This window comes from Fringilla coelebs (assembly GCF_963513975.1).
Source record: "Fringilla coelebs genome assembly, chromosome: 4".
Classification (NCBI taxonomy): Eukaryota; Metazoa; Chordata; class Aves; order Passeriformes; family Fringillidae; genus Fringilla; species Fringilla coelebs.
The window spans coordinates 36,776,733-36,801,975 of NC_140032.1; the positions used below are offsets into that span (position 1 = coordinate 36,776,733).

The window sequence follows — 25,243 nt, forward strand, 5'->3', positions numbered from 1 at the left end:
CCCATACTGAATTCAGGCTGTCTCCAGCCCCTCATCTCAGCTTCCTTTTGGCCCTTATCTAGCACCCTTGCTTCTCCAACGTGTGCATTCCCTGATAGAACCAGCTATAAACTGAAGCTTAATAAATATCACGTGGGTCTGATCCTTAACAATTCTGTAGTGGTTCCCAGGTGAAAACACCTTTTGAAATGCTATAGTGATCTTCTTTCCATAGTCTTCCTAAAAGAAACACCTCTTAAAAATACTGCATCTTCAATGCTGTACTGTCCTCTGAACACTATATTTGAAAGGCACTACTGTCTCTCTTGGCATGTAGGCCCTAAATACAAGCATATATCAGGATATTTACCTTTTTTTTCTGTGTTATTGTAAGCCCTTGTTTGCTCTGTTAGCTGTTGTTACTCCCTATTTTTATCTGCATTACAGGTTTTCTAGAGAGTGTTTTCTTCATCTGTCTGTGTGTCCTGCTTATTTCTTCCAGCTCCCAAAGTGCATTTTATATTTATCTGCAGTAAAATGCAGTGGATAGCTTTACCCTTTTTTTTCAAAGCAATTTCTGCTTTTCAAAAGGTTAAATCTTTTCCCACTTTTCTTCAAGTTTCTTTGAAGCACCATCATGGACTCCCTACAAAAACTTATCATTTCACAAGCAAAGACAGAAGTAAGATCCGGTACAGAAAAAAAAACCTAAGCTGCTGTTTCTTCAGGAAAAGAGAAGCCTAAGATATTTTTCCTTTAACAAAAAGCCAACAAAAGCCATTTTCTTTATCTATCCTTTACCTTTCTACAGACACATAATAAACCTAGAGTTCAAAGTGATGAATAACAAATACCTAGAGGAATGGTGTGGAACAGTGCTTCTGTGATATTCTCACTCTCATTAGTACTACTGCAGAGAGATTCTATTTCAGGACCAGCCTCATCTTTCCCAGTGGGTGGCTCACCAAATTTCTCATTCTGTGCATGAGCTGAGGGACCAATTCTTGCTGCTCTCTGGACCTTGGCCTGAGAACTAGTACCCCACTGAATGCATCGGCACACCTGAAAGAGCTCAAGCCAACCTTTAAATCAGATCATACTGATCCAAACTCTTCCTTTGCTCTTTCCCACTCCTCTGTTTCTGAAGACTGCCAGGGCTGTGTCCTGTTTGCAAGTCAAGACATGGTAACAGCAGAGGGCTTTTATTCCCTTCCACTGAAAACGAAGATCTGTGTAATACTAGATATCAATGCTTAGACTAACTTAGATTCTTTTTCCTCCTTCTTTATCCTCCCATTTAAAAAAATGTTTTATTTTTAAATCAACAAGTATATCTTCTCCCTAGAGCTATTATAAAACCAACCTTCTTAGGGCACAGGAACTCAGTTTAAGGACTAAGAGAGAGAAGAGGGGAAAAAATCAGAAAAAAAAGTTATACTTCTCTAAACACCAAATTGGTATTAAGATCTTGCAATTACAGACACAACATGAAGGTGGACAATCTTTCCAATCTCATAATTCTAAGCTTTCCTCTTTTAAACAGCAATTTCCCTCTAGTTAAAACTGAATCTGGCCAATATAAATATAATCTTCCTGCTGCATAAAGTCCAACAATGCTACATGTTATTAGCTGGAGCCCAGAGTACATAATGTTCTGCTTTGCCAGCACTTGTCACTTTGGATTTTGTTGTTCTTTTGTTAGGAACAAACCATGTCAGATTGTACAAGAAATGGCTGAGCCTTTTTGTACCCTTTTTGTACTTCATTCATTTCTGACTGTTTGTTGATTTGAAACAAGGCTGCACGAAATTCCCAGACACATCATTAACAAACAGCAGGGTGATTCTTCACCTGCAACACAGCAGGGTTGCTGTTCACTGTTCCCTGCTGGACACAGAAACCCTCTGTCCTGGCTCAGTGGACGCTCATTCTCTTCTTTTGCTTTCTCTCATACTAGAGTCTGTAAAACACAGTCCCATCCTCTGTGTTTGCAATCAAGCAACCCCTCAGCCCTCATGCTTTGCCTTTTCATGTAGCCGAGTCTTGTCATGCAGTAACTGGGAAATACAGCTTTCCAGCTTCATTTACAATTGGCACCGGGCCTGAAGAATGATTGCCTGATAGAGCCATTGGCCTGGGACTGTCTCTAGGACAAAGGCCGTTTTGATGCCATTAATGCTTTCCAGCCTGGCAATGTCGCTCAATTACTCGCTGTCTGGCTGGGGTCTGTCAGCTGGCGCTGTGCTTTGACTGTGCCATTACACCTGAGGGGACATCGTGTACCAAAGACGAAATGCCACGTTTCAGAGCTGGGCTCTGGCTTGAACTATACCTCCAAGTAGAGAAGAAAGAGCTGGGCACTTGCTGAGCCATGTTAGAGATGGTGCCTGTCCACCCATTTGCTGGAAAGGCTGGGGAACTTGTTAAGAGACAGTGATACTTGTAATTTTCCTTTGCTGTTGGTTATGAGTCCAGCAGAGCCTCAGTTTCCCCTGAAGCCAAAAGCTAGCTTTGGGAAGACAGAGACGGGTGAATGCAGTGCCATGACATATCCTCCCATCCCTTTTCTTCTCCTCTGGTTCTCAATTTTGGGGAAGCTTCCCAAAACCACAGTGACACATCCTCACTTCTCACCAATCTCCTATTTACCAAAAGCCTGCAAGCACCCCACAGACCTTTTGATTGCTGCTTGCCCAGGGGCTTGCACAGCCCTAAGGTGGAAGGTTATCTTTCTCTCCTGGGATCTGCTGAAGGGCTGTGCCATGGGGTCTGAGACTGACAGCTTTTAATTCCTGCCCTGGTAACATGACATGAATCAAGTGGCACAAAGGATCATCTCTGTCTGGCACTGACGCCTGTCGCACTGGTCACATTAAGCTACTATAGCTTGCCACTGAACTCTGTAAATTTATACCAGAAGTTACAAGTCCACCTCAGCGCCAATCCATGCTATTCGAAATATGACAATAAAATACTCGATACTTTCATAAATTCTGCTAGTTTCTACTGGCGTATGCAGAACTCACGGAGGCTACAAATTCCGTGAAAGCTAAAGAAGGAAGAGGAGCTCTGTGAGGCTGGCCTGGGGTTTCATGCCCCACAGACGAGTGTGACAGTAGCGCAGGGCTGGCCCTGAGCGGGGCTGGCCGTGAGGGGCGCTGGCCCTGAGGGGGGGTAGCCGTGAGGGCGGCCGGCCATGAGGGGGGCTCGCCCTGAGAGAGGCTAGCCGTGAGGGCGGCCGGCCCTGGGTGGGGCTAGCCGTGAGGGCGGCCGGCCATGAGGGAGGCTAGCTGCGAGGGCGGCCGGCCCTGATGGGGGCTAGCCGTGAGAGCGGTCGGCCCTGAGGGGGGCTAGCCGTGAGAGCGGCGGGCCTGAGGGAGGCTAGCCGTGAGGGCGGCCGGCCCGGAGGGGCGCCGGCCGGAGCCGCGGCGGGCCCGTTCCGCTGGGCCGCGCTGCCCCCTGCCGCCCGCCCGCCGCACGGCAGCCGCACCGCCGCAGGGATGAGCCGCTCCCGGGAAGTTTTCCGAGCTCTGCGGCAATGCCAGAGTATGCGCTGTTCCCCGCCGGCCCGGCGGAGATTTGTGCTGTCCCTGGGGCACACGTCGAGCACCGAAGTGCTTGAGGCTCCCCAGCTCTGGTTCGGGGATCTAAGGAGGTGGCTGGTTGAACTCGCTTCGTGCTAGCTTCACCTACAGATTCTAAGGAAGTCACTTTGTGTCATTAGCACAGAAGCAAAAGACCCTTAGATCCAGTCTGATCCCAAAGGTTGCAGCAGCCTGGAGTATGCTGAAACATGGATTCCTCCCTAACATCTTTCTCCCTTCGTGTCATTTCCCCTTTGTTCCAGCCTTTACTCTTTCAAAGGATATTTCAAGTCTCCCTTTTCTCTTCCAACAATTTTTTTTTATTTTCTCACCTTTTCATCCAACTTTTTTCTTCCTTTCTCATATCTGGGAGCCTCAGCATTCCCCCCTCCCTTCTTGAGGAGGGTTTGGAGCTGTACAGATTTTAAAGCCAGAGAACACTGTGATGGGTTTAGTCTGGACCATACAACCTCTTTCAATTAACTCCCTGAATTACTGTATGTCTTACAGAAACAAAACAATTATATTTATCTAGTTTTGGCACCCTATTCCCATGCAGTATCTTTGGTAGCTATGTGAAGAAGTCTTCTTTCAACAACTTCCTTTTCTGGGCCATGTGGTCACTTACCTAAATTAAGATAATCCTTCAGCTTCTTGGTCTCATGCGCTTGCAGCTCTCCTTCTGCATTTCTCAGTATCCTCAGAGCATGCTTTTTTGACCTCAGCACTTCAAAGACCCCTCAGAACTCCTCTCTCCTGAGCTTTAAAGTTTTTACAAAGTGCCGTGTGACTGCCAGGTCAATTTTTCTCCTCTGCACTACATATCTTTTACTAATCTTGGACCTTTTCCTGTGAAAAACTTGCTCACTAAATTTGCTAATAAACGGTTAGGTCGTACTTTTCATCTGGATTCTCCTTGCTCACATTGGCAAGACCCAGGGCCTGTAACTCAAGATTCCTTTCCTATGGCACTCACAATTAGTAAAAATTAAAACTCTTTTCCTCCATACCCCTGAGAACTAATAGTTTTCTACCTGACCAACCTAAATAAAAGCTTTTTTTAAAGTCTTTATAATTCCTTGTCTTTTGAAATGCTTTTTTGCTTGCTTTTACCCATTTATCTCATTTATGCCTCATTTTTGTTTGAACTATAACTGCTTGTTGAGATAAAAGCATAAAAACAGACAATGACTGGAGCTGTAGAAGACCTGGTACTATAGTTAAAATATTTTCAGGTAGCTCAACCAAAATCAACATGTTTTCATAACACAGTGGGGGAGAATGGGGCCTCAAAAAGCTCTTTGGGCAATGCAATACCTTTTGGAAATAAAGACAGCCCAGATGGCTGTTGGAATTTCTGAAGTTATGTTAAGGAGTAATTTGTAAAAGCCATGAAGGTCAGGAATAATTCAAAAATTATTTCTACACTCTGTTTTACCTTAAGAAAAGGAGAAGCCCTCAGGAAATGTTTAAAAACTAGGAAAGAGAAGCAACAATGTTACCCTGATTTTCTCTTTCCACCATTAAAATAAATACCTGTTCGTGTGACCATGTTCGTTCTGAGCCATCCTTCACACAGATGTCCAGCCTCAGCTCAGTCCCTGTGGCTCCGTGTTTGCTGTCCACACACAGGTTGGCTGCCACGTTTCGAATCTGCAAAACCAAGCAGCAACATTTCACACTGAACTGGGCTGCAGAATGGAGCTTTCAGCATCAGGGGGTTAGGGGTTTAGCTCTGAAGGACTTGAGATTGACTATCAGTTAGTAAAACTGGTAAGAATTACTTTTTACAGGGTAGAGAGCTGTGTCCTGGAATGAATTACTATTTATAGGAGCAGCTTCAGAAGAAGCAAAGTTTGAAATATTCTGTGTAACAAATGAAAGGCAGGTCTTATGAAATACCTTCATGCAAAAAAAAAAAAAAAACAAACTAAAGAGGAAAAGAAGTTCAAAGCTTGTCTGACTGCTTCTTCCATCTTATGAGAGCAAGAGAGATCAACAGAATTAGAAGGAACTGTATGAGTCTCTCCCAGGCATGGCAGCAGTCAGCATGCATTAGAAATTCAGGCATGCCCTGCTCCAATCCATGCTCTTACTTTGACACAATAACACCATTGTAGATAAGGTCACACATTACTCCCTGAAGTGCATAAAATTAAAAAGTACTTAACAAGTCTGCACTGAAACTTAGGCTTTTAAAAAGTACTTAACAAATCTGTACTGAAACCTATGCTTACCCATGGAGGCTCCTCCTGCATGCCTGCTGCAAACATTGCAGTGTAACTTGTTCTTAAAAGGAAAAATCTTGTTCTCGAGGCTGAAGCAACTGAGTAATAATTAATCTGTGACTATCAATCATACCAGTTATGTACTACTCCTGACATGTAAATTTTCTCTGAAACATCGGGTTGAAAAGTCGATTTGGCCACTGCCACCAAAAAGAGTAAAATTCTAACTTTGTGTTGCAAATCCACACATATTTCTCCTTGAGTTCCTTAGCTGGGCTAATGAAAAGAATTTCTTAAAAATTAAAGAATTCTTAAAGAATTTCCATAATGAAAAGAATTTCTTAAAAAAAACTACCCTCTCAATGAGATAAACAGAAACTGAGCAACCAAAGTGCACGGAAACGCATGCAAATTCTAGTACAGAATTTCTAATATAGAAATATAGAAAGCAGGTGCATCTTTTGACATTCTGGATGATACAGCAATCCTTTTTTAAAAGAAAGCTAGATGCTTTCTAGAATGGAGATACAATTGAGTAATAATTTGTGCTTTTTCATGAAAAATACTTCAGAAGTCACTGCTGTTGCCATAATATGCCAAACAAAAGTACACATTGCCATGGCATACCTCACACACATCCTAAGGATGGAAAACTTCACAGCATTGCACAAAACATTGTGAGGAAGGGAAACCCTTGTGCATACAAGACACATGCCAGAGCAACTCTGCTCTTTTTCTGATTCTGCAGGAGTGGGATCCAGTCTATTAACCATGCTCAAGAAAGATTTACACGGATGGGAACACAACAGGTAGTGAGAAAATGTAAAAACTGTAAAATATAAAAACTCTCAGGAAAGGTTTCAGGGGGTGCATTTGATTAGCTTAGAAAATTGCAGACTGGGCAAAATATGGGGGAGCATCAGTTTGAACAACTGCCTCCAGGAACCTTTGATCCTTCACCAGGGCTCAGAGAAGCATTAAAAAAAAAATTTGGACCAGCCCAGTCCTAGGATATTTTTTCTTTTTTCAATACAATAAAAGTTGCTAAAGATGAGGTAAAACACTGAATGTTCCTACACACAACAAGATACAGAAGTCCAGCACTGGGCAGACCCACAGTAAAAAAAATGAAAGGTGATTAGTTCTCAACAACCTTCATTTTAATATTACCCAGCAAAAGAGGCAGGAAAGAATAATGAGGGGAATAGAATTTAATGTCCTATTTTTAAAGTTTCATGTGAAATAACTTCTCAGAGTATAATTTTTTTTGGAGAATGTTCAATCATTTCTCAATGCACTTAAATTTCCATTGTATGGATAAAGATTTCTGGTCTAATAGAAAATTAAATGATACATCAGTTCAGTTCTTACAGCATTCAAGTTAATTAAAATGGAACTGCTAACAATTGCCATTAATAATTGGGTATATTTATGTGATTCAGAATTGTAAAATGACAGTGAATACACTCCACATCCAATTAATGCTCATTGCATTAAAAGGCTTTCATAATTTTGTCTTGACAGCATTGCTCCATCCCAGTCTCTGTCATTTGGACTGTGCAGTAAATGTGTTCAGTCCATTTCTGGAATAGGCTTGAGCTGAAGCTACATTTAGTTTCTTCACTGCTGGAATCTTTCTCACATTCTTTATTTCCTCTCCTCTTCCCTCTGCTCCTGGAAGGTTTGCTTGAGTTAGTTTTTCCTCTGTTTTTTGCAGCTTACATGTTAGCTCATCCTTTTTTTTTGTTTCATCCTTTCAGTTGGAGAGGGGTCATGGTTTGTTTTTTGTTTTCTTTTTATAACAAGGCATTTCAGTCAAGTCTGTGCTTTTGTTCCCTGGCATTCCTGTGTGGCCTTGGCAGTTGCTAGAAACTGAACCGAGCCATCATGCCAGAGCCAGAGCCACAGGAAACATTCTGCCAAGCATCAGCACCACACAGCCTGCAAATCCCCTAAGATGCTTTCATGGACAAAGGAAGGAAAGCAGAAGTACAGGGTTTTTTTCTTCTCATTTATACACCAATATGTTTTTGAACTGCCTTGTCTCCAGTCACACAGCACAATGGATTTGGGATTTTTAAGGTTATGAGTTACAACTAGAAAACAAATAGCTGGTGATCCTAACATGTTTCCCACATTCCTATTTGTGCAGGGATGAACAGGAGACAGATTTTTATCAGCCATGCAGGTAAGGCATTGAGTTGCTACATACAGAACTTTTTTTCTCAGTCTTAAATGCCATCATTTGTACACACAGATAAGCATACAGGAAAATCATGCTTCCAAGGACTTTGATGTATGGACTGACAAGGATGGTAAGTTGTTGTAGTGTGTTTTTATACTTTGTAATACTTTGAAGTAGTTTTGTTTTTGTATCCCCATATTTTTCCCAAATGGTTTATCCCAGATTGTACCCCCTTCCCTTTACCTATGTAATCCCTCTCCCTTGAGATCATCCCCAAATCCCCACCCTGGCTCTCTGTCAATCACTCAGCATCCCATCCCCTCCATCTAGAAGCTTCGGTCCAGGACTTCGAGTGATTAGCCAGAGGCTAGAGGTCAGCCCCCAAGCATTACACCATGCGCTGTCCTAAATGTCTATCCCCCAGTATCCATCCCTTAGGGTCCCTTATTGGTTAGTAAAATGTTATCTACTTTTGGTTTCCACCTCCCTTTAAATGTAACCTTAGCACATCCCCCCCCCCCCCCCCCCCCCCCCCGGAGCTCTCAGCAGGAGGCCCTCTGAGGTGCAGGAGCTCCCCTGGCTCCTGAATAAAACCTTGGACTAACCCCTGCTAAGAGTCTTTATCTTCCACCGGTGTCTCTAGTGTCTCTTCTGCCGCAAAGGTAACTAGCCTAGCTGCCCTCAGCACCCTCGGGGTAGGAGAGAGTGTTCCCCCCCGCCCCCTCCACTGTCTGCTGACTCGGGGCTGGCGGGGGTTCCTGAGAGGCTCCCAGAGGGACAGAGACAACTGGTGATATTAAAGGCTGTTTCAGAATTAAACAAATCTCACAAAAGCACAGGATGCTATCTCTAAGTCATCATACATAGTTCTTGAAATGTCACCGTAACTCCCTACGGGTACTGTAGTCCTTGCAGAGAGCAGATGAGGTGTAGAAGCACAGAGAATACAGCCTCCTAGAGCCCAGCAGCTATATTGACCAATATTCTTTAGTAATTCTAAAACTACAACTTTCCCCAGGCAAATGAGTTCCTGCAAGACTTGCTGTTGAGGTAGCAGCTGATGTCCTGGCTCCTGCAGCCTTACCCCGCCTGCCCTAGAGCCAGGCTGTCACCCAGGTATACACTTCAGCCTTCATGGAGCCTGGGAGGGGTAAGCCAGAGTGGGAGAGCCAAACTCCCAGGGGTTCTGGGAGCTGCCCTGCATGCTCACCATGAAATGAAACTCTCTGTGCCAAAAGCAGAAAGAGGGAAAGTGTAGCACTCTAAAGACAATTGTACGTTCAGTATCATCATCTGTGAGCAATGACTGTGGAGATGGTGTTAGCACAATGCTTACAGAAACAGCACCAACAGAAGCACCTTGTACTATCAGTTTATGTAATACTCTCCCCTACATCTGAATTAATGCCTTAAATATGAAAATGGATTTAACTCTTAGAAGACATTAGCAGTATTCATTTATGTTACTTTTGTTTGAGCAGCACTTAGAGCCAGTTTTAGTGCACTGCCTACATACTCAGATAACCCTAGGGCCATCAATGTCTATGGATCAAATATATAAAAATGAGCCACTTCTCCTGTCAACTGATACACAGTGATTTTAGAACTATTTATCCTTTGTGCGAGCCATAAAATAGAAAAAGTCAAAGGTACAGAAGTCAAGCACTGCCAAAAACCTCACTGAAGAAACATGGGACTTTTACTCAGTGTGACATTGATCCTGATAAAAGAATTTGAACAGTCCAGCTGTGCAGCACTCGGTCTGCGCAGGGTGGGGTTATATCGCTTTTGTACAACAGATGTGTGACACTGGCTGGGCTCAGATTGACTCATTAAGGGTATGAGGATGACACATTTTAAAAAAGGGAAAATAACTGAAAGAGAAGTTAGTGAGCTCTTAGGCTTTCTTCTTTTTTCAAATGTGCCACTTGACTTTATGTGCGGCATTTTCATGTCAGTGCTGTAAAAATCCATAAGTTTGGGGCTGAGAAAGGAGTACTCTCAGGTTCTACAGCTTAGCACTGCTGCACTGACTGACTCACTCCCTCATTAAATTATTGAAGTTCATGTAACAGCAAGTGAAACGAAGATTAAATAATTCCCTTTTGACTGAGTAAAACAACTTTTTTTTTGCACCACCTTGACTACAGAACTCATGAAATCTAAAATATATGACGATGTCTGATATTATATGATTGATTTAATGCAATGTGTTTTCAAAGATACTGGAAGCTGTGATATCTGCACAATATATTCATGCTGGAACACAGCTTGTAAATTCATGAGCACTTCATAAGAAAACACCTTGTGTCAAATTCACATATATTGTTTTAGGTAGCAGGACTTCAAATTCATATTACAAATATATTATTCTGTCTTAGAAAAAGCATGGGATGTGTATTACTGTTTTCAACTTGTAACAGACTTTCTAGTATATTCAAAAGAGTAAGAATAAAACCTAATTGAAAACTTTCCTCTTTTCCACAGTGAAAAAGAGTTCAGTTATATCACTCAAATACAGAACTGACAGTCTCACTAACCTTAATCTATCTGGATTTGCTGTTACATTGCTCTACTGCACATATTTCAGATGTTACAAGGCAGAAGAGATTATTAAGGGTATTATTATTAGTATTATTAAGGGTACCTGCCAGCTACAAGGACAAAGGCACAAACACACATAAGAGATAAGGCCATGACAAGTGTAGAAAAAAACCTGCTTTTTGTTTTCATAATGTCCTTATTTTCTATCAAAAACAGATTTTTTCAAGAAATCTAAGTCAGATTTTAAATAAATATTTTTGCAAAAAAAAGATGAGCTGAGAAGAGGCTGTTTATGAGACGTCTGCTTTCACACCACATGCTTTTACTAGCTAGATATCAAAATACTAGAGCCAAATTTGTCTGTGTACTTCATTGTTTACTCTTTCTCAGACTGGCACAGGCAAGCAGTTATAAAGTATTTCCAAATGGAAGCAGAAAGGGTACTAAATACAGTGTTGGCACAGACTTTTGGCGTGTATAATCAGCAAGGTTTCAAGAGCTGAGTGATTCTTACAAAGCAGTAACATTACAGTCTGCTTCCCTCTTTCAGCTTCTCACAGCCATTGACCTTCAAGGTTTTTCAAGGTTCTTACAAGTGCCAACAAATTAATTAAAACTTCACAGGAATGTGACAATCTCAGGGAAAACAAGAGAAGGAGGGCTGAAAGTTCTCTTCCTGTTATTTTAGAGAAAGTACATTTTAGATAAAAAAGAAAATCTTTGGTCTTCATGTCCTTCCTAAGAACTTAGTAAATGCTTTTAAGACACAGATTTCACACCATTGATATGATTTTGATTTACTGTTAAAATACTTGGGTTTATGCAGAGATTATATTAATATTGCTGTGAAAAGAATGAATACCTGAATCACAAACTCCTCATCTTAGATGCTCTTGATTGAGTTAAGGATTGTCCAGCTGGCTAGAGAAATTACACATCTCCTGATCCCAGTCCTCCAAGGACACCCATGTATAAATGTGAAACATGGTGAAGGAAGATCACAGTACAAGTCACAGCAATCTGATCCAGCCTGACTTCTACTGATAAATTCCTTACTTCTCACTACACATTTATCTCATAAAGAGTGGACAGCTGGATCAAAAAGAAGAAACTTTAACAACAAAGGAATTCATTTCTGCCAAGAAGTAGCAAACAGTATGACACATATAAATTGGAGTTTTTTTGAACATCTGTAACCGATAGCTTATAAAGAAGAATGAAGGATTGCTAGTACCAGAGAAATATATTTTAGAAATCTCACTATGAGGTAATTTGCCTTTCTAAGTATAAATTCTGGAGAATATTAGAGGTTCCTATGTTTAGAAGTCTATGGTCCACTCTTGACCACTGGGAATATGCAGACTTGTGCCTGATCTTATCAAATGTTTTGGTCAAAGTTTCAACTTCAGCCTCTGGTTTCAAATAAGAAAGTTAATTTTCTGACAGCCCCAAGAACATACACAAAAAAATCAGAAAAGGCTAGAACTCACAGTGTAGATATTCCTATGGTTTTTAAAAAGTAGCAGAATACACTGGAAGAGTGAAACCTTCTTTATATATCTTAATGAACAGAGAGGAAACAGTCTTCTGCACATGACCTATCCATGGTGTGAAGCTGCTGTAGTTGTTTGGGGGCAAAAGCCACAGCAATTTTTCAGTGCAACTAAGAAAGTAATTTCCTCTCGTGGCTCTCCTTGTGTTCTCATTTCTTCTGCACAAAAAAAACTGTCAAAGCAAGGTTTGCTACAGCTCTGCTCTTCACAAAGGTCTGAATGCAGAACATCTTTGATCACAGCTGGCTGTTTGCTCAGCCCTTGCTCTGCAACGATGTTCAGATATTGGCTTCTCTTTTGTGGTCTCTCCCTCCCTTCATCCATCAATGGAGAAATTGTATTTGTCTGCTACTGGTACTCAGTGATGACAGCACCTACAGAATTTATAGAACAGCTGAGCAAGATCAGTCGTTTTAAAAGGAAAGTATCCAGGCTTTGCTTTTAACATTTCAGGTGTAAGCAAACCTAACTCCATCTGCACACAACTGTCCTTGTAAGGACAGCAGGAGTTATATCAGTAGATATGCAGAAAACCCCAAGCAATGACTTCAGATCTCCTTTTTACTAAGGTGATTCTCTGAATGTAAAATCTTCTGCAACATGTAGGAATGAGTGCTACATACTTTTTTACTCATTCTTGTCCTCATTGTGCATACATCACATGCCCTCTACACGCAAAGTTGAAATGAGTTACAAAAGCAGCAGCGATAGTTCTAAGACATGACAATTTCTCATTTTAATGGATAGTTCAAGAACTATTTCAACCTCTGCGAACTTCCTTAATAACACTACTTAACATCAGGTCTACTCTCATTTAATAATTTTAATTTCCCTCAATCTATACTGTTGGATTCATTTAAATTTGATCTACTACTCACCTCCCCCCAGGCAGCAGGTGGAGGCTCTACAGGAGGGTAATATTTGGGGACATCCCAAGCCACTGCAGCCATGAACCACTTGAAATCTTTACACTTGAGGTGCTTGCGCAGCTCCTTCTGGGCAGAGATGTCTCCAGTGGAGAGATGTCTGTACTCAGGCCGTCGCTGGTAAATGTACTCTGCAAACTCATCCATCCACGTCTCGGCCACTCGCTTCAGGTTCTGCATGACACAAAAAAGAGTAAGCATTAATTTCTTCATGTTTTGAGTGAATGATATTCATAACAGGGAAAATTTTAAACAGAACAAAAGAAGAAATCAGCATTCCACACAATTTTTAAGCTCAGCTGGTCTCATTTCTCAGTGTTGAGCAAACACTACAGAGTACTAAGTACCCTGCTTTCCTGCTGGCGCTGTGAGAGACAGCCTTCTGTCTGTTGAACATCTTATTTTCCTTCACATTCTTTATGCACATTCTTCATATGGGTTTTTGATTAATGATGGATTTTGAACAAAAATTTCCTTTCCGCTGCTTACATTGGTCCCTGTTTTTTCAGACCTGCTATTGTGGAAGAATGGTTCAAATTCTTCCTTCTGATGTATTTCACTTCACATTTGAAAGGCATCTGAACTTCAATCTGTCATGATACTGCTTAGTCACCAAGCAATTCCTACCTAAGTTTTAGGATGAGGTCTTACAAGTGAATGTCTGGGGGCAAGCAGCCCTGAAGAGGAGTTGATCTGAAAAAAAAAACCTCCTGGGATAGGAGCCACAACAACCTGTGGCTTTCTCCACTCACTCATCCTATGAACATATCTTACACTATTTAGGTTCCACGAAATCCAGTTCTGGCTGTGTTCCACAAAGTTCATTTTTGTTGGCATTTTATAGCAAACAGAATTACCTATTTTGCTGCATAAGAATTTATTAAAATTATCATTAATTAAATTAGCTGCCTCAAATTAAAAAATAAAACAAATACTATTGCAAAGAAAAGTTCTGGGTAGACAGAAAAGATATATTTTATTGTTATTTACCACCAAGAAGGTGGCATTTTTTTTCTGTATTTTTGTTTGATTTTAAAATTCCTCCTGTAACTCAATCCACACAAATTTATATGCAGATGTTGTAACGGAGTATGGGTTTGGTCTATTCTGTATTATTGCCACAGCTGCCCAATAACCTTTTATCCCAAAGCAACATCTCTCTGGATGACATTGAGACACGATGGTGTTCTTATTGCTTTGATTGTAAAAACAAGATAATCAAGTCTTGTAATATTCTTTTTATAGAACACTAACTACAAAATGCTGAGATTCACTCTGTAATAAGCTGGAGGACAACATACATCTGATTACCATCGACATAAGGTAATGTTTCTTTTCAGAACATTCTCTGCATCTAAGTAAGATCGATTCATACTCTGACTTGCCTTCAAGATTGACTGGAAAATTCTTTTCCTGAATTTTATTAATCTACGTAAACTAAATGTCTCTGAACTAATAAGGCTTATCTGAATACAAAGACAGCAAGACATAGAACAAAGGAAGTACTTTTAGCTGACACTGCAAGATAAGTTTCTGTGTACTTTCTCTCTGTGAAGCAAGTATGTTAAACCTGCAGGGATAAAGCAAGTAACTTTAAAGCAGTGTAAGAATTCACAACACTCATATCCTTATTCAAAAATGGCTTGTGTGCCACATAAGTTTGACTTGTGCTGTAATTTCAGGAAGACCTAAATAACTTTACAAGAAATTAGAATTCAAGAATAGGAAGTGGGCAGGACAATGAAAACCAGAAAAAAATCAAGAACATAATCTGAATGACAATCTCACCTTTCTAGCAGAAAACCCGTAACACAGAAATTTTCTGACACATAAAAACATTATGTGATGAGATTTTGTACATGAAAAATATTATAAAAAATACAAGAAATATTATTAGGAACATTAAACAAAAAGACAAAATAATGAAAATATGTGTGATTTCTAGCCTAACTTTCACTGCAATGCTGCATACCTCATTTGCTACAATGCAAATGCAGTTTAGGACTGTTCTATAAAATAGTTTTTTGCAATCACTTCATCTGATAGGATTTAAAAACTGTACCATAAAAAGAGCCATACAGTGAATGTAAAGTAAAAAAAAAAAAGTTCTCTTAGGAAAGAAAAATTCAAGGTAAGTCTTGCACCACATGTACTTATAGTAGTCTCTGATGGACTCTCTTCTTTAGTTACTTGGCTGCACTAAAATGACTGCATTCTGCTTAGATTATTGTTTCCAATATAACAGGAGTCCAACAAAAATCTTGATATCGTACATGGTCACTAACTCAAAATTTTAAGTCACCGGTCAAAAACGTTTTGTTTTTCCAATACCACCTCTATAACCGTTTGGGTTTAATGTTGTTTTTGTGTAAATGCACCAAACACAGTATTAAAAGAAAGAGTCAGTTCTTCCCATGATTCCCCAAGTATCAGGTAGGACACTTTGGATAAATCTATTTAAAACTTTCCCTCCCTTTTCTTCCAAGACTGTTCTTTCCATCATATGCTAAAAATCACTGGTAATGAACTAGCATATTATTCTTACTATGTTCATACAGTGATTTCATAAGCCAAACCCTTACGAGCCAGCCCTTTCAATAGGTTAGTTTTTAAAAATACAGACTTTCAATAGGTTTGTTTTTAAAAATACAGACTCTTGATTTGCTAGCTCTAAATCTCCAGACTACTTATGAACATGACCAAAAAGAACACTGTGTTCTGGAGTAGTGAGAAGCTGTTTCTGGGGCAAGCACTCAGCATCTAAACAATTTTGTTTTAAAGAGTTTGTTGACCTCAGTTGGCCAGGGCTAGCATTTCTAATCTTTATTACCACAATACAAGCTCAGAAATCACCATACTTCCTTTAACATAAATGTGTTCAGACTACTAGTAAAACTCCCCTTACATGAATTGAATGCAGTCAAGAAGAGCTGCTGTACTGAAAGCTGGTTTGGTACAACCTTCCACAGAAAAGGCAAACATAATTTTCCTTCTTATTTAGAACACAGCATGTTCCTGGAGCAAAAATACAGGCTGTCCAAGATGAGATGGGTGAACTTGTAAGCTGAAAATTCCCATTTTGTGGCTGCCTAGCAGCATGATAAATTGCAGAGACCCTCTTAGGATCATAACTCTTCTCTGCCAATTATGATAGGGAGCTGCTGGGCTTTTACTCATCCTATCTGAGGAGCACAACCAAAAGGAGAGCCCTCATCTCTGAGCACTTTAGGCATACCAATCAAATGACTTACTGAAAGGTAAGGATGTGATTTCAAATCCTTTACAAGTCTTCCAGAACTGTCATACCCATAATTTGGGTGGATGTCTGACACAGTGGATGGAAGGAGAATGGCCACTTCCTCCTTGCCTGACCCTTAGGTGTGGCTAGATACAAGCTGAGCATGTCATATAAGCACAAGTGGGAATGGTTTTGAATAGCTACCCAATCTTGACAGAGTCTAGCTGTAAACAAGGCTTTAAGCAGCTTGACTTTGATAGGATTTTACTTGCAGGCCAAAGAACTTTAGGAGCCTTCCAGATTAGGCTGCATTTTGTGAACATCTTACAGCATCATTTAACCACTCATTTAGTTTTTATCATGAGACAGTTAAGTTTCACAGTGAAACTAATCTTCAAGTAATTTAGAGTCTACAGGAATTAGATTTGAATCTTCTTGATTTCTGTCTCCTCCTGTTACTATTTATGTTATTTTCTCCAGAAAACTCCTTTAAAAAGTTTTTCAAATGGCATCAAATACCACTTATAGGAAGAACCAGTTTGGGGATATCTTTGTGGTAGATCACTCTTGCTTGGATTCAATCTGAAAGTCCCATGTGAATGTGGAAAGGAAAAAAAGAAAAATAGAATCATAGAATCATTTAGATTCAAACTGACCTCAAAGATCATTGAGTCCAACTGCAGCCCAGCACTGCCAATTCCACCACTAAACCATGTCCCTAAGTGCCACCTCTATGTGTCTTTTAAATACCTCCAGGGACGGTGACTCAACCACTTCCCCGGGCAGCCTGTTCCAATGCTTGACAACATGTTTCTACAGCTGAAAATGGCGTAGCTTAGCTTGGTTGACAAATTCATTGCAAGGCTACAGATGTCCAGATTGGTTACTCTTAATAGGAAAAAAAAAAGGAAAAAAATAAATAAAAGCACTTCAATGAAGATCAAATAATTATTAACCAGTTACACGAAGTGACACACAAAAGAAAGAAGTCAGAGGGACTCTAAGTGGTCATCTGAGGAGGTTCTCAAGATCTACCCAAGAAGACCCATGACAATTTGTTCACTCTTTTGTCATTTTCAGTGAAAAATTTCTGTATGAGAATAAGTAAGGCCAATGGTATTTCAGTAGATGAATATTTCTATATGTTAGGTTGTAACAGCTGTCACAAAGAAACTGTGAGATGAATACAACAGTGACAGCAACCACAATGAGTCATCAGCTGTCATCAGTTGCTCATTTACACATTCTTGATATAATCTTAATCACTGCTACAATTTTACTCTCTGGTAAATTCTTTACCACTGGGCTTGCATTTAGACAAACTTTATTTAGGTTTATACAAACTCACACATTTAAGACTGTGATTTTGCTTTGCATTTTTAATCAACGATAGTCTACAAGACAGTAAGTTGCAATGTCATGGATACATGGATGTCATGGTTTAACCTCAGCTGACAAGTAAGCACCACACAGCCACTTACTCAGTCCTCCTTAAAGGGGTGGGTGAGAGAACCCGAAGAGTGAAAGTGAGAGAACTCAAGAGTTGAGATAAAGACCATTTAACAGGGAAAGGAAAAACTGTGCACACAAGCGAAGCCATTCACCTGTCCCCATGGAAAGGCTGGTGTTCAGCTGTCTCCAGGAAAGCAGAGCTCCTTCACGCCTAATGGTGACTTGGGAGCACAAACACCATCACTCTAAAACCTCTCCTTCCTTAGCTTTATATACTGAGCCTGATGCCGTATGGTCTGGAATATCCCTGTGGTCAGTTTGGATCAGCCGTCCCAGCTGCGTCCCTTCCCAGCTTCTCACCCTGCTTGCTGGGTGGGGGTGGTGGTGTGAAGAGCAGAAAAGGCCAAGTGCAAGCCCTGCTGATCAATAAGGAAAATATCTCTACATTGATAGCAGTTTCCAGCACTAATCCAAAATACAGCCTCATACTACTTACTCTCAAGAAAATTAACTCTATCCCAGCCAAAGCCAGCACAGCAGACTTCAATAAAAGAGTTTAAATCAACTTGACTGGAGAGAGAGAGAGACAAATGAGGACTTCTGCACTTGAAAAAAGAAAATTTTTCATGGGCCATTTTTTTCAGTGAGTAGGGTAGATACACCTCTGTGATCAAATGACTGTCCCTTTTTTAAGTGTGTAAGATCATCTGTCATTTTCAAGAGATGTGATATTACTCAGTGAGAAGAAAGCAGACACCCACCATGAGAATGGAGTATTAGGGTGACACAGGGACATGTCAAAGGACAGGTCTGTAAATAATAGGCAAAGTTTAACTGGATTAGTCCCTAATATGAGAGGGGGAGTTCTCCACTTAGTCACTGTGGATGTGCTGGCTTGAGATGACGGCACCCATAAGAGAGCTCCTGAGCAATACTGTGAGCCAGCACACCTCCATCCTCTAGGTGCATCTCTTCCAATCAACATTTCAGATGCAGCACCTGGACTAAGATAACACTCTAATTCCTGTTCTTAGTTTCTCCGGATGTTCTGAAGATTTTTATCAGTGTCACTAAAGGAGCACAAGAGATCTATTGTTTGTTTCATTTCACCTGCATAACCAGTTTTTTTCTGCTTTTGTGTCTATCTCACCACATGAAACTGACCCTGATCTCAATCAATAGACTTTACTTTTGTCAATATTAAACTACTACTGGAACATTTGAAACCTGTAATGAGATCCTATTGTCCTGCATTTAATCGGAACATTTTCCAGGAAGTTGGATGTCACCAGCTGGTATTTGTCACGTGAGACACGACATCAAAATCACTTTCAATTACGCCAATCAAATACGAATCACCACAGCATGTCTGAGGCCTGACTGCATTTTGGTTATGAAATGTAAGAGGGAACATTACTGTTTAGTTGCAAAGTATAACACAACAATCTTGGCAACAACTGACATATTAATCTCTTTTTTTCCCTAGTAAAGTTCTAGTGGTATTATTTTGACCTCACCTACATCATTTTACCAATTTGAATTTTTCTATTATTATTTTGTGAAGCACAGTATTGTTGCTAATTCAAAATGGGTGTCCTGTTTACCTCTAAAAGCAGCTGTATTTAATTTGGCTGGAAATAATATAATATACAGTTTATTTTACACAAAATGTATTTTAAAAGTGCATTGGGATCTATTCAGTCAAGACAACTCTATGTTCCTCTGGAATATGGGTAGCATAATGTTAGAATGAATCATCACAGAGAAGAGATAGAGGTGACTGGAGAAGCTCATCCAACAAGTATGGATTAATATGCCAGAAGCAGCAGCGTATAAAACTCCAGAGCACTCACAAGGAGAAAAACGATACCCTCAGTTTTGTGCAAAGATCCATCCATCAGTGTCAGAACACAAAGCTTACCATTTCTGTGAATTTCTACAGCAGAAAAAGAATAAAACATTTCCTGGACACTAACCACAGTCTTGTGATGTTCAGATTTTAATACTTTAACCTGTCTACATCAGCTGAGCCTCAGCTGGGGGGTTTTATACCTTTCCCTTGCTCCCCTAACTCCCTTTTAATTTACAAAGTGCTACTGTTCGTCAATATTTCCCCTTCTTGGGTACCTTATTTCAGTTCTTTACACATAACTGTGTTTAAAACTTAACTGGGTTTCGTATCAGAAATATTTACATTAAAAAGTCCAAGAACAAGCAAAACCCAACCAAATAAAGAGATGTCTCCAGGCATAAAAGAAATGCATCTGCACGGAAGACAGAATTCTAACTAGATGACAAAGCTTGTGTGGTATATAAATAAATCTTCTATGAGTTAGCATAGCTGGCAGAGAGGCAAGAGCCTATTTATTTTCAGCCAGTCGTTTGCAAATACCTAGAGCTGAAATTCCACAGACATCATCTGAAAACAAACAGGATTTCATTCTCCCTATAAAAGTTTGTATCTCCACCAGGTACACAAAAATAATAATTTAAGATCCATGCATTGGAAAATCTAAACCTCTTGCTCAAATGAGGCCAACCTGCAGAGTTTGGGGGCAGGGATGTTTCTGGTCCCAGTGAGGATGCTGCCTGCCCCTAGCTCTGTGGCTGTGCGGGGGCCATGGAACACAGAATGACACTACAAGAACATCTCCACAAATTTCCTGGCTGTTGCCATGCCTCTGTTACAGACCCATACAGCCCATCCCAGCAGCTGAGCCTGGAAGAGTTCAGGAGTTTGACTCCAAATAGATTTATTGAGCCTCGTAACTTGGGTTCCAGTGCTAGCCTATGCAGTAAATCCTAACAGGTAGCTACCACCACTTTGATATAGTTATTGTCCAAGAATATCTAGTTCTCCATCTTTGTGATCTTTTCAATGGCTAAGCTAAGCCATTGTATTCATTATCTTAAAAGCAAAACACTATTCAGATTGGAGAAAACATTAAAAAAAAATACTTTGCCTTTTTTTGTATACAAGGATTAGAAGATCAAAGAATAACAGAATGGGGAATGCTGACAGGGACCACAGGGAGTCTTCTGGTCCAGCCTCCCTGCTACAGCAGGGTCATCCCAGAGCACATGGCACAGGATTGTGTCCAGATGGTTCTTGAGCATGTCCAGTGAGGAAGAGTCCACAACCTCCCTGGACAATCTGTTCTGGTGCTCAGTCAACTGCACAGTAAAGTTCTTTCTTGTGTTCAGTTGGAACTTCCTGTGCATCAGTTTCTACTGCCACTTGTCCTATTGCTCAGCACCACTGAGCAGAGCCTGGCTCCATCCTCTGACATCCTAACTTCAGATACTGACAGGCATGGATGAGGTCTCCTCTCAGTCCTCCTTTCTCAAGGCTGAACAGGCCCAGCTCCCTTAGCCTTTCCTTATATGAGAGATGCTCCAATTTCTTAATCAACTTTATTGCTCTCTCCAGAAGCTTCATGACTCTCTTGTCCTGAGAGGCCCAGAATGGGACACAGCACTCCACGTGAGGAGCTGAGCAGAGGGGCAGGATCACTTCCCTTATCTTCCTAATGCACCCCAGCACACCATTGGTCTCTTGGCCACAGGGAGACACTGCTGGCTCATGGACAGCTGGGTGTCCACCAGGACCTTCTTCACAGAGCTGCCTTCTAGTGGATCAGCCCTAGCCTGAACTGGTGCCTCCCCACATCTGCCTTTGTTGAATTTCAGCTGATTCCTCTCTGCCCATCTCTCCAACCTGCCAAGGTCCCTCTGCAGGGCTGCACAGCACTCTGGGGTATTGGAAATTCCTCCCAGCTTTGTGTCATCAGTCAACTTGCTTAGGAGGTGTCTGCCCCTTCATTCAATTTTGAATGAATGAATATGTTAAATAATACTGAACCCAGCGACAGGCCTTCAACTAGACCCTGTGCCACTGATTGCAACTCTCTGGGATCTGCCATTCTTCCTCATAGAGCCAGCCCTCTATCCACCTCACTGTCCACCAATCTAACAAACTCTCTTTGAGTTTGCCTATGAGGATATTATGTGACACAGTGTCAAAAGCCTTGTCAAAGTCAAGGATAATAATTTAAGTATTTTCTTTGGTAAGTACTCTGTTTGAGATCTTAATAAATTTAACAATAAATTTATAAATCTCTTAATGAAAAATGTTACAATGGAAAATTAACAGCTGTATTGTGTAATACTCATAGTTACCATGTATTATAGCAGTGCTGTTCTAAGAAGGTGATTCTTGCTTGGTTCCTTAATAATGTGCCTGTTCTAAGCTGATGTTGCACCGGTTTACTGTGGTTGCTGAGTCATAACTGACTTTTTGCTACAGTCTTTTGTGCTACAGAGGTGATTGCAGAAGTGCCAGCAGTGTTCCCTGAACAGCATGCCACAGCAATCCATTCACACTCTGGTCACGAGAAAATATAGCCATCACCTAACTGATTGTTCTGATTCTTTAATCTGCCTGGAAAAAGAATATAAAATGTTCATGGACCACTTTAAGAAACTCCCAAATATTGTTTGCAGATGGAAAAAATAGACCAAAACAGTCATATCAAAGGAAGCCCTGACAAAACTGCAATGTGGCCAGAGCACCAGATGATACAGTTACAGTAGTTTTCTTTGAAGATCCCTTTTGAAGCCACACAAAAAGGCTGAGACAATGGCTCAGGTGGGAATCTGAGCCCACTTTTATCAGTTGAATTCCTAAACCCAAACTCATGCAAGTTCCAATTCAGTGACACCATGTAATGAGAGAAATGTCATTGGGCTTGTGCCTGATGTGCCAGACGATTACCGTACAGTGGGATCCTATGTCCTGGCAGGCAGGGAAGAATTCAACTTAAGGTTAGGATTCACCACCCTGCTGAGTTAGCATCCAATTTGAATTTCAGTGGGATTGCCCTTCCCTTCAAAAAGGCCTAATGTGCTAATGTTCTGTGGCTAATCCTAAAATGCTGTGCAAAATACCTGCAAGAAAAAGAAATTCTGGGAAATATTTTGAAACTTAGTTCATCTCTGCAAATCCTATGGAACAGCGTGATTTTATTGATATATTTCTTACAGCTTTTATAGAAACACAAATAGAAAAAAAATCCCCAAAAAGCAAATAGAAAACTAAAGAAAATAAATAATAAAGCAATTAGAAAACTAAAGAAAATAAATAATAAATTGAGATACACCTAGAAGAAAATACTAAGAATATTCCTGAGTCCCATTTCATAGGTAACTTGCTAAAAGTAAATGGCTTAGCTGGAAATGTCAAAAGGTTAGCAACAATCAGAAATACAAAAAGCAACTAAAATAATCCAGTAAAACAATTCAGCAGTTTTTAGGATCTGGGGGTTTACATTCCAAACGTGCCTTACCTAAAACAAACAGGTGAAATTAGTAATTATTTACTACAGTTTTGTGCAGAAATTTACAGGTTTGGAATGAATGAATAATTATGTGATGCTTCCAGGTTAAAAAGTGGAACCAGCGTTGACATCTGCATGCCTATTTATATTTCTTTATGTGCAATTGCCTGTAAATTTAACACTGTCTGCTTTCGGCAAGCAGCAATATTAAGACATCTTCAGACAAAAATATTCAGTCTTTTTATCTACATTTGATTGTCAGAATCTGTTTATAAATCTACTACACATGTTTATGGCTTTCCTTAATTTTGCTCTGCACCACCATACAACATTACTGTTTTTTATATGTGTATGCTTTTCAACTTATGTGGGATGTGGCAGCAACTAATATGCATAAACTTCCCCAATCTTGAGTGACAGGTAAGATATAAAATTGATATCATGATCCATACTATTTTGTGTGGTAGAATAATGAATATTTAGTGATGGGGAGGTGCAACAAAGTTTTTTGACAGGTCTCTGATTTATTAAAGCATACGTGATTCTCATGCCAGGTTACAGCTCTCTAAGCAGATACTGAGATTGGTCAAGTGTTATGTAGCTGGCTGAAGCTGTGTGTTGAAACTCACTGCTAAAAGATACAGAGAGGTGAAATCCCAAAGGAAGGTAAAACACTCACTTTAAAGATTATGTTATAAGGGTAAACATAAGCTGAAACAGCTTGAAAGGAAACCCATGGCATGATTTGGTCTATGCCTGAAATTGTCTGGGACCTCTGTTCCCTTCCTAATTCCAGTCCCCCTTTTCTTTGTGCTGGTGCTGGGAAGAGGATGGGAAAATTTGTCAACCTTTTATGCAGTATCTGCACAAGGGGAAATTCTCCCTTGATTAACAAAGGTCTCTTGCAGTCATTTATAGAATCAGAGCTGAGCTTTTTAGGGCTCATTCCTTTGTGAACTGCAACTCTGGCATGCTTCTTCAAACAGCAGAAGGTAGAAAAGGATTTAGTAAAAACCATTGTGGAAACTACTTAGTAGTGAAAAGTACTGCTTTTGGCAGTGGGGATGATATTTCCAGATATTCTTGAGTGTGTTACTCATTATATATTTGAACTAGAAGGAAGTTTTTGATAAAAAAACCTCATAAAGCGTAGATTACAATCTTTGGATAATATAACCTTTGGAGGATAAAGCAAAGACAGTTGAAATATCCAGGCCACTCCTGTGGATATTTGCCTAATATTATTTTGGCTAACAGCTCCATTTGGGGCTGACACACTGAAGATTAATCTGTCCTGGATTTTCTTTTTCTGGCAAGGATGACTGAAAGAGTATATTTTTAGATTTAACATTACACACAATATGATGGGTCAAGGACAAAATTCTCTTTCTTGCCTAGTTATTGAAATAGCCCAAAACACCAAAACATACAGATGCTCTTGTTAGCCTTGATGCAATGGAAAGAATATTGTACTGGAAAGAAGCTGCGAATCTGAGAATTCAAAGTTTCTTTAGTGATAACTGTATGTCACAAATTTACCTAAGCATCATGTTCTGGACAGAAAGAACAACCCATTTTTGAATGGAAGGATAAGACCCGCCACTAGATCTTTTCCCACAGGTTATAAGGTAATCTATCTGATGAAAAGATCAGTTTTATAACTAGAAATTCGTTTTTTTCAGTAATATTTAATAAATGATTTATTGAAATCAAGCTAAAATAAATAGTACAGGGAGGCTGCAGGCTGTGGCTACCTGAGGGTTGTAGGCATTCACAGTGCCACTATGAAAGCCAGTGCAACACAGAACTGTGCAAGATGCCAGTAGCAGAAATAGAAATTACTGTATTTTGCTCCTACAGGTAGTGCATGAGACAGCATATTCTCTAATGAGATACTATGTGCTGTGACAGAATAAAACAGAGACTGAAGTTTGAATTTCTTCCAGTTGTGTGTGAGATTTTTTGCAAGGAATATCATAAATGAAGCAGTTTAATTCAGGCAGTCCAAAAATCTGGATGGGGCAATTCTGACAGGACACAGAGCTATACTTGGAGAAGATATTAATCTCACAATTTAGTCAATACAGTTTTTGCCCCCACCACTAATTCCATTACTGAATTGTGTGCCATAGTATCTATACTGATGTCCTCTTAATGCAAATTCTTCTTTCTGTCTAGCCAGCTGGCAGGCAGGCAGCGCAGGCAGCCTCCTTTTTCT

The 25,243-nt window shown here is 40.2% G+C and overlaps 1 protein-coding gene across 1 annotated transcript in view; it reads right to left on the minus strand.

Annotated features, from left to right (window-relative positions):
• Positions 1 to 25,243, minus strand: part of GALNTL6 (polypeptide N-acetylgalactosaminyltransferase like 6) — a gene marked incomplete at both ends in the record, with an annotated part of 430,944 nt that overhangs the window by 7,279 nt on the left and 398,422 nt on the right. The window contains 2 exons of the mRNA XM_084204418.1: positions 5,100 to 5,216; positions 12,952 to 13,173. Coding sequence (XP_084060544.1) covers positions 5,100 to 5,216; positions 12,952 to 13,173 — 339 coding nt within the window. The remainder of the gene's footprint in view (positions 1 to 5,099; positions 5,217 to 12,951; positions 13,174 to 25,243) is intronic.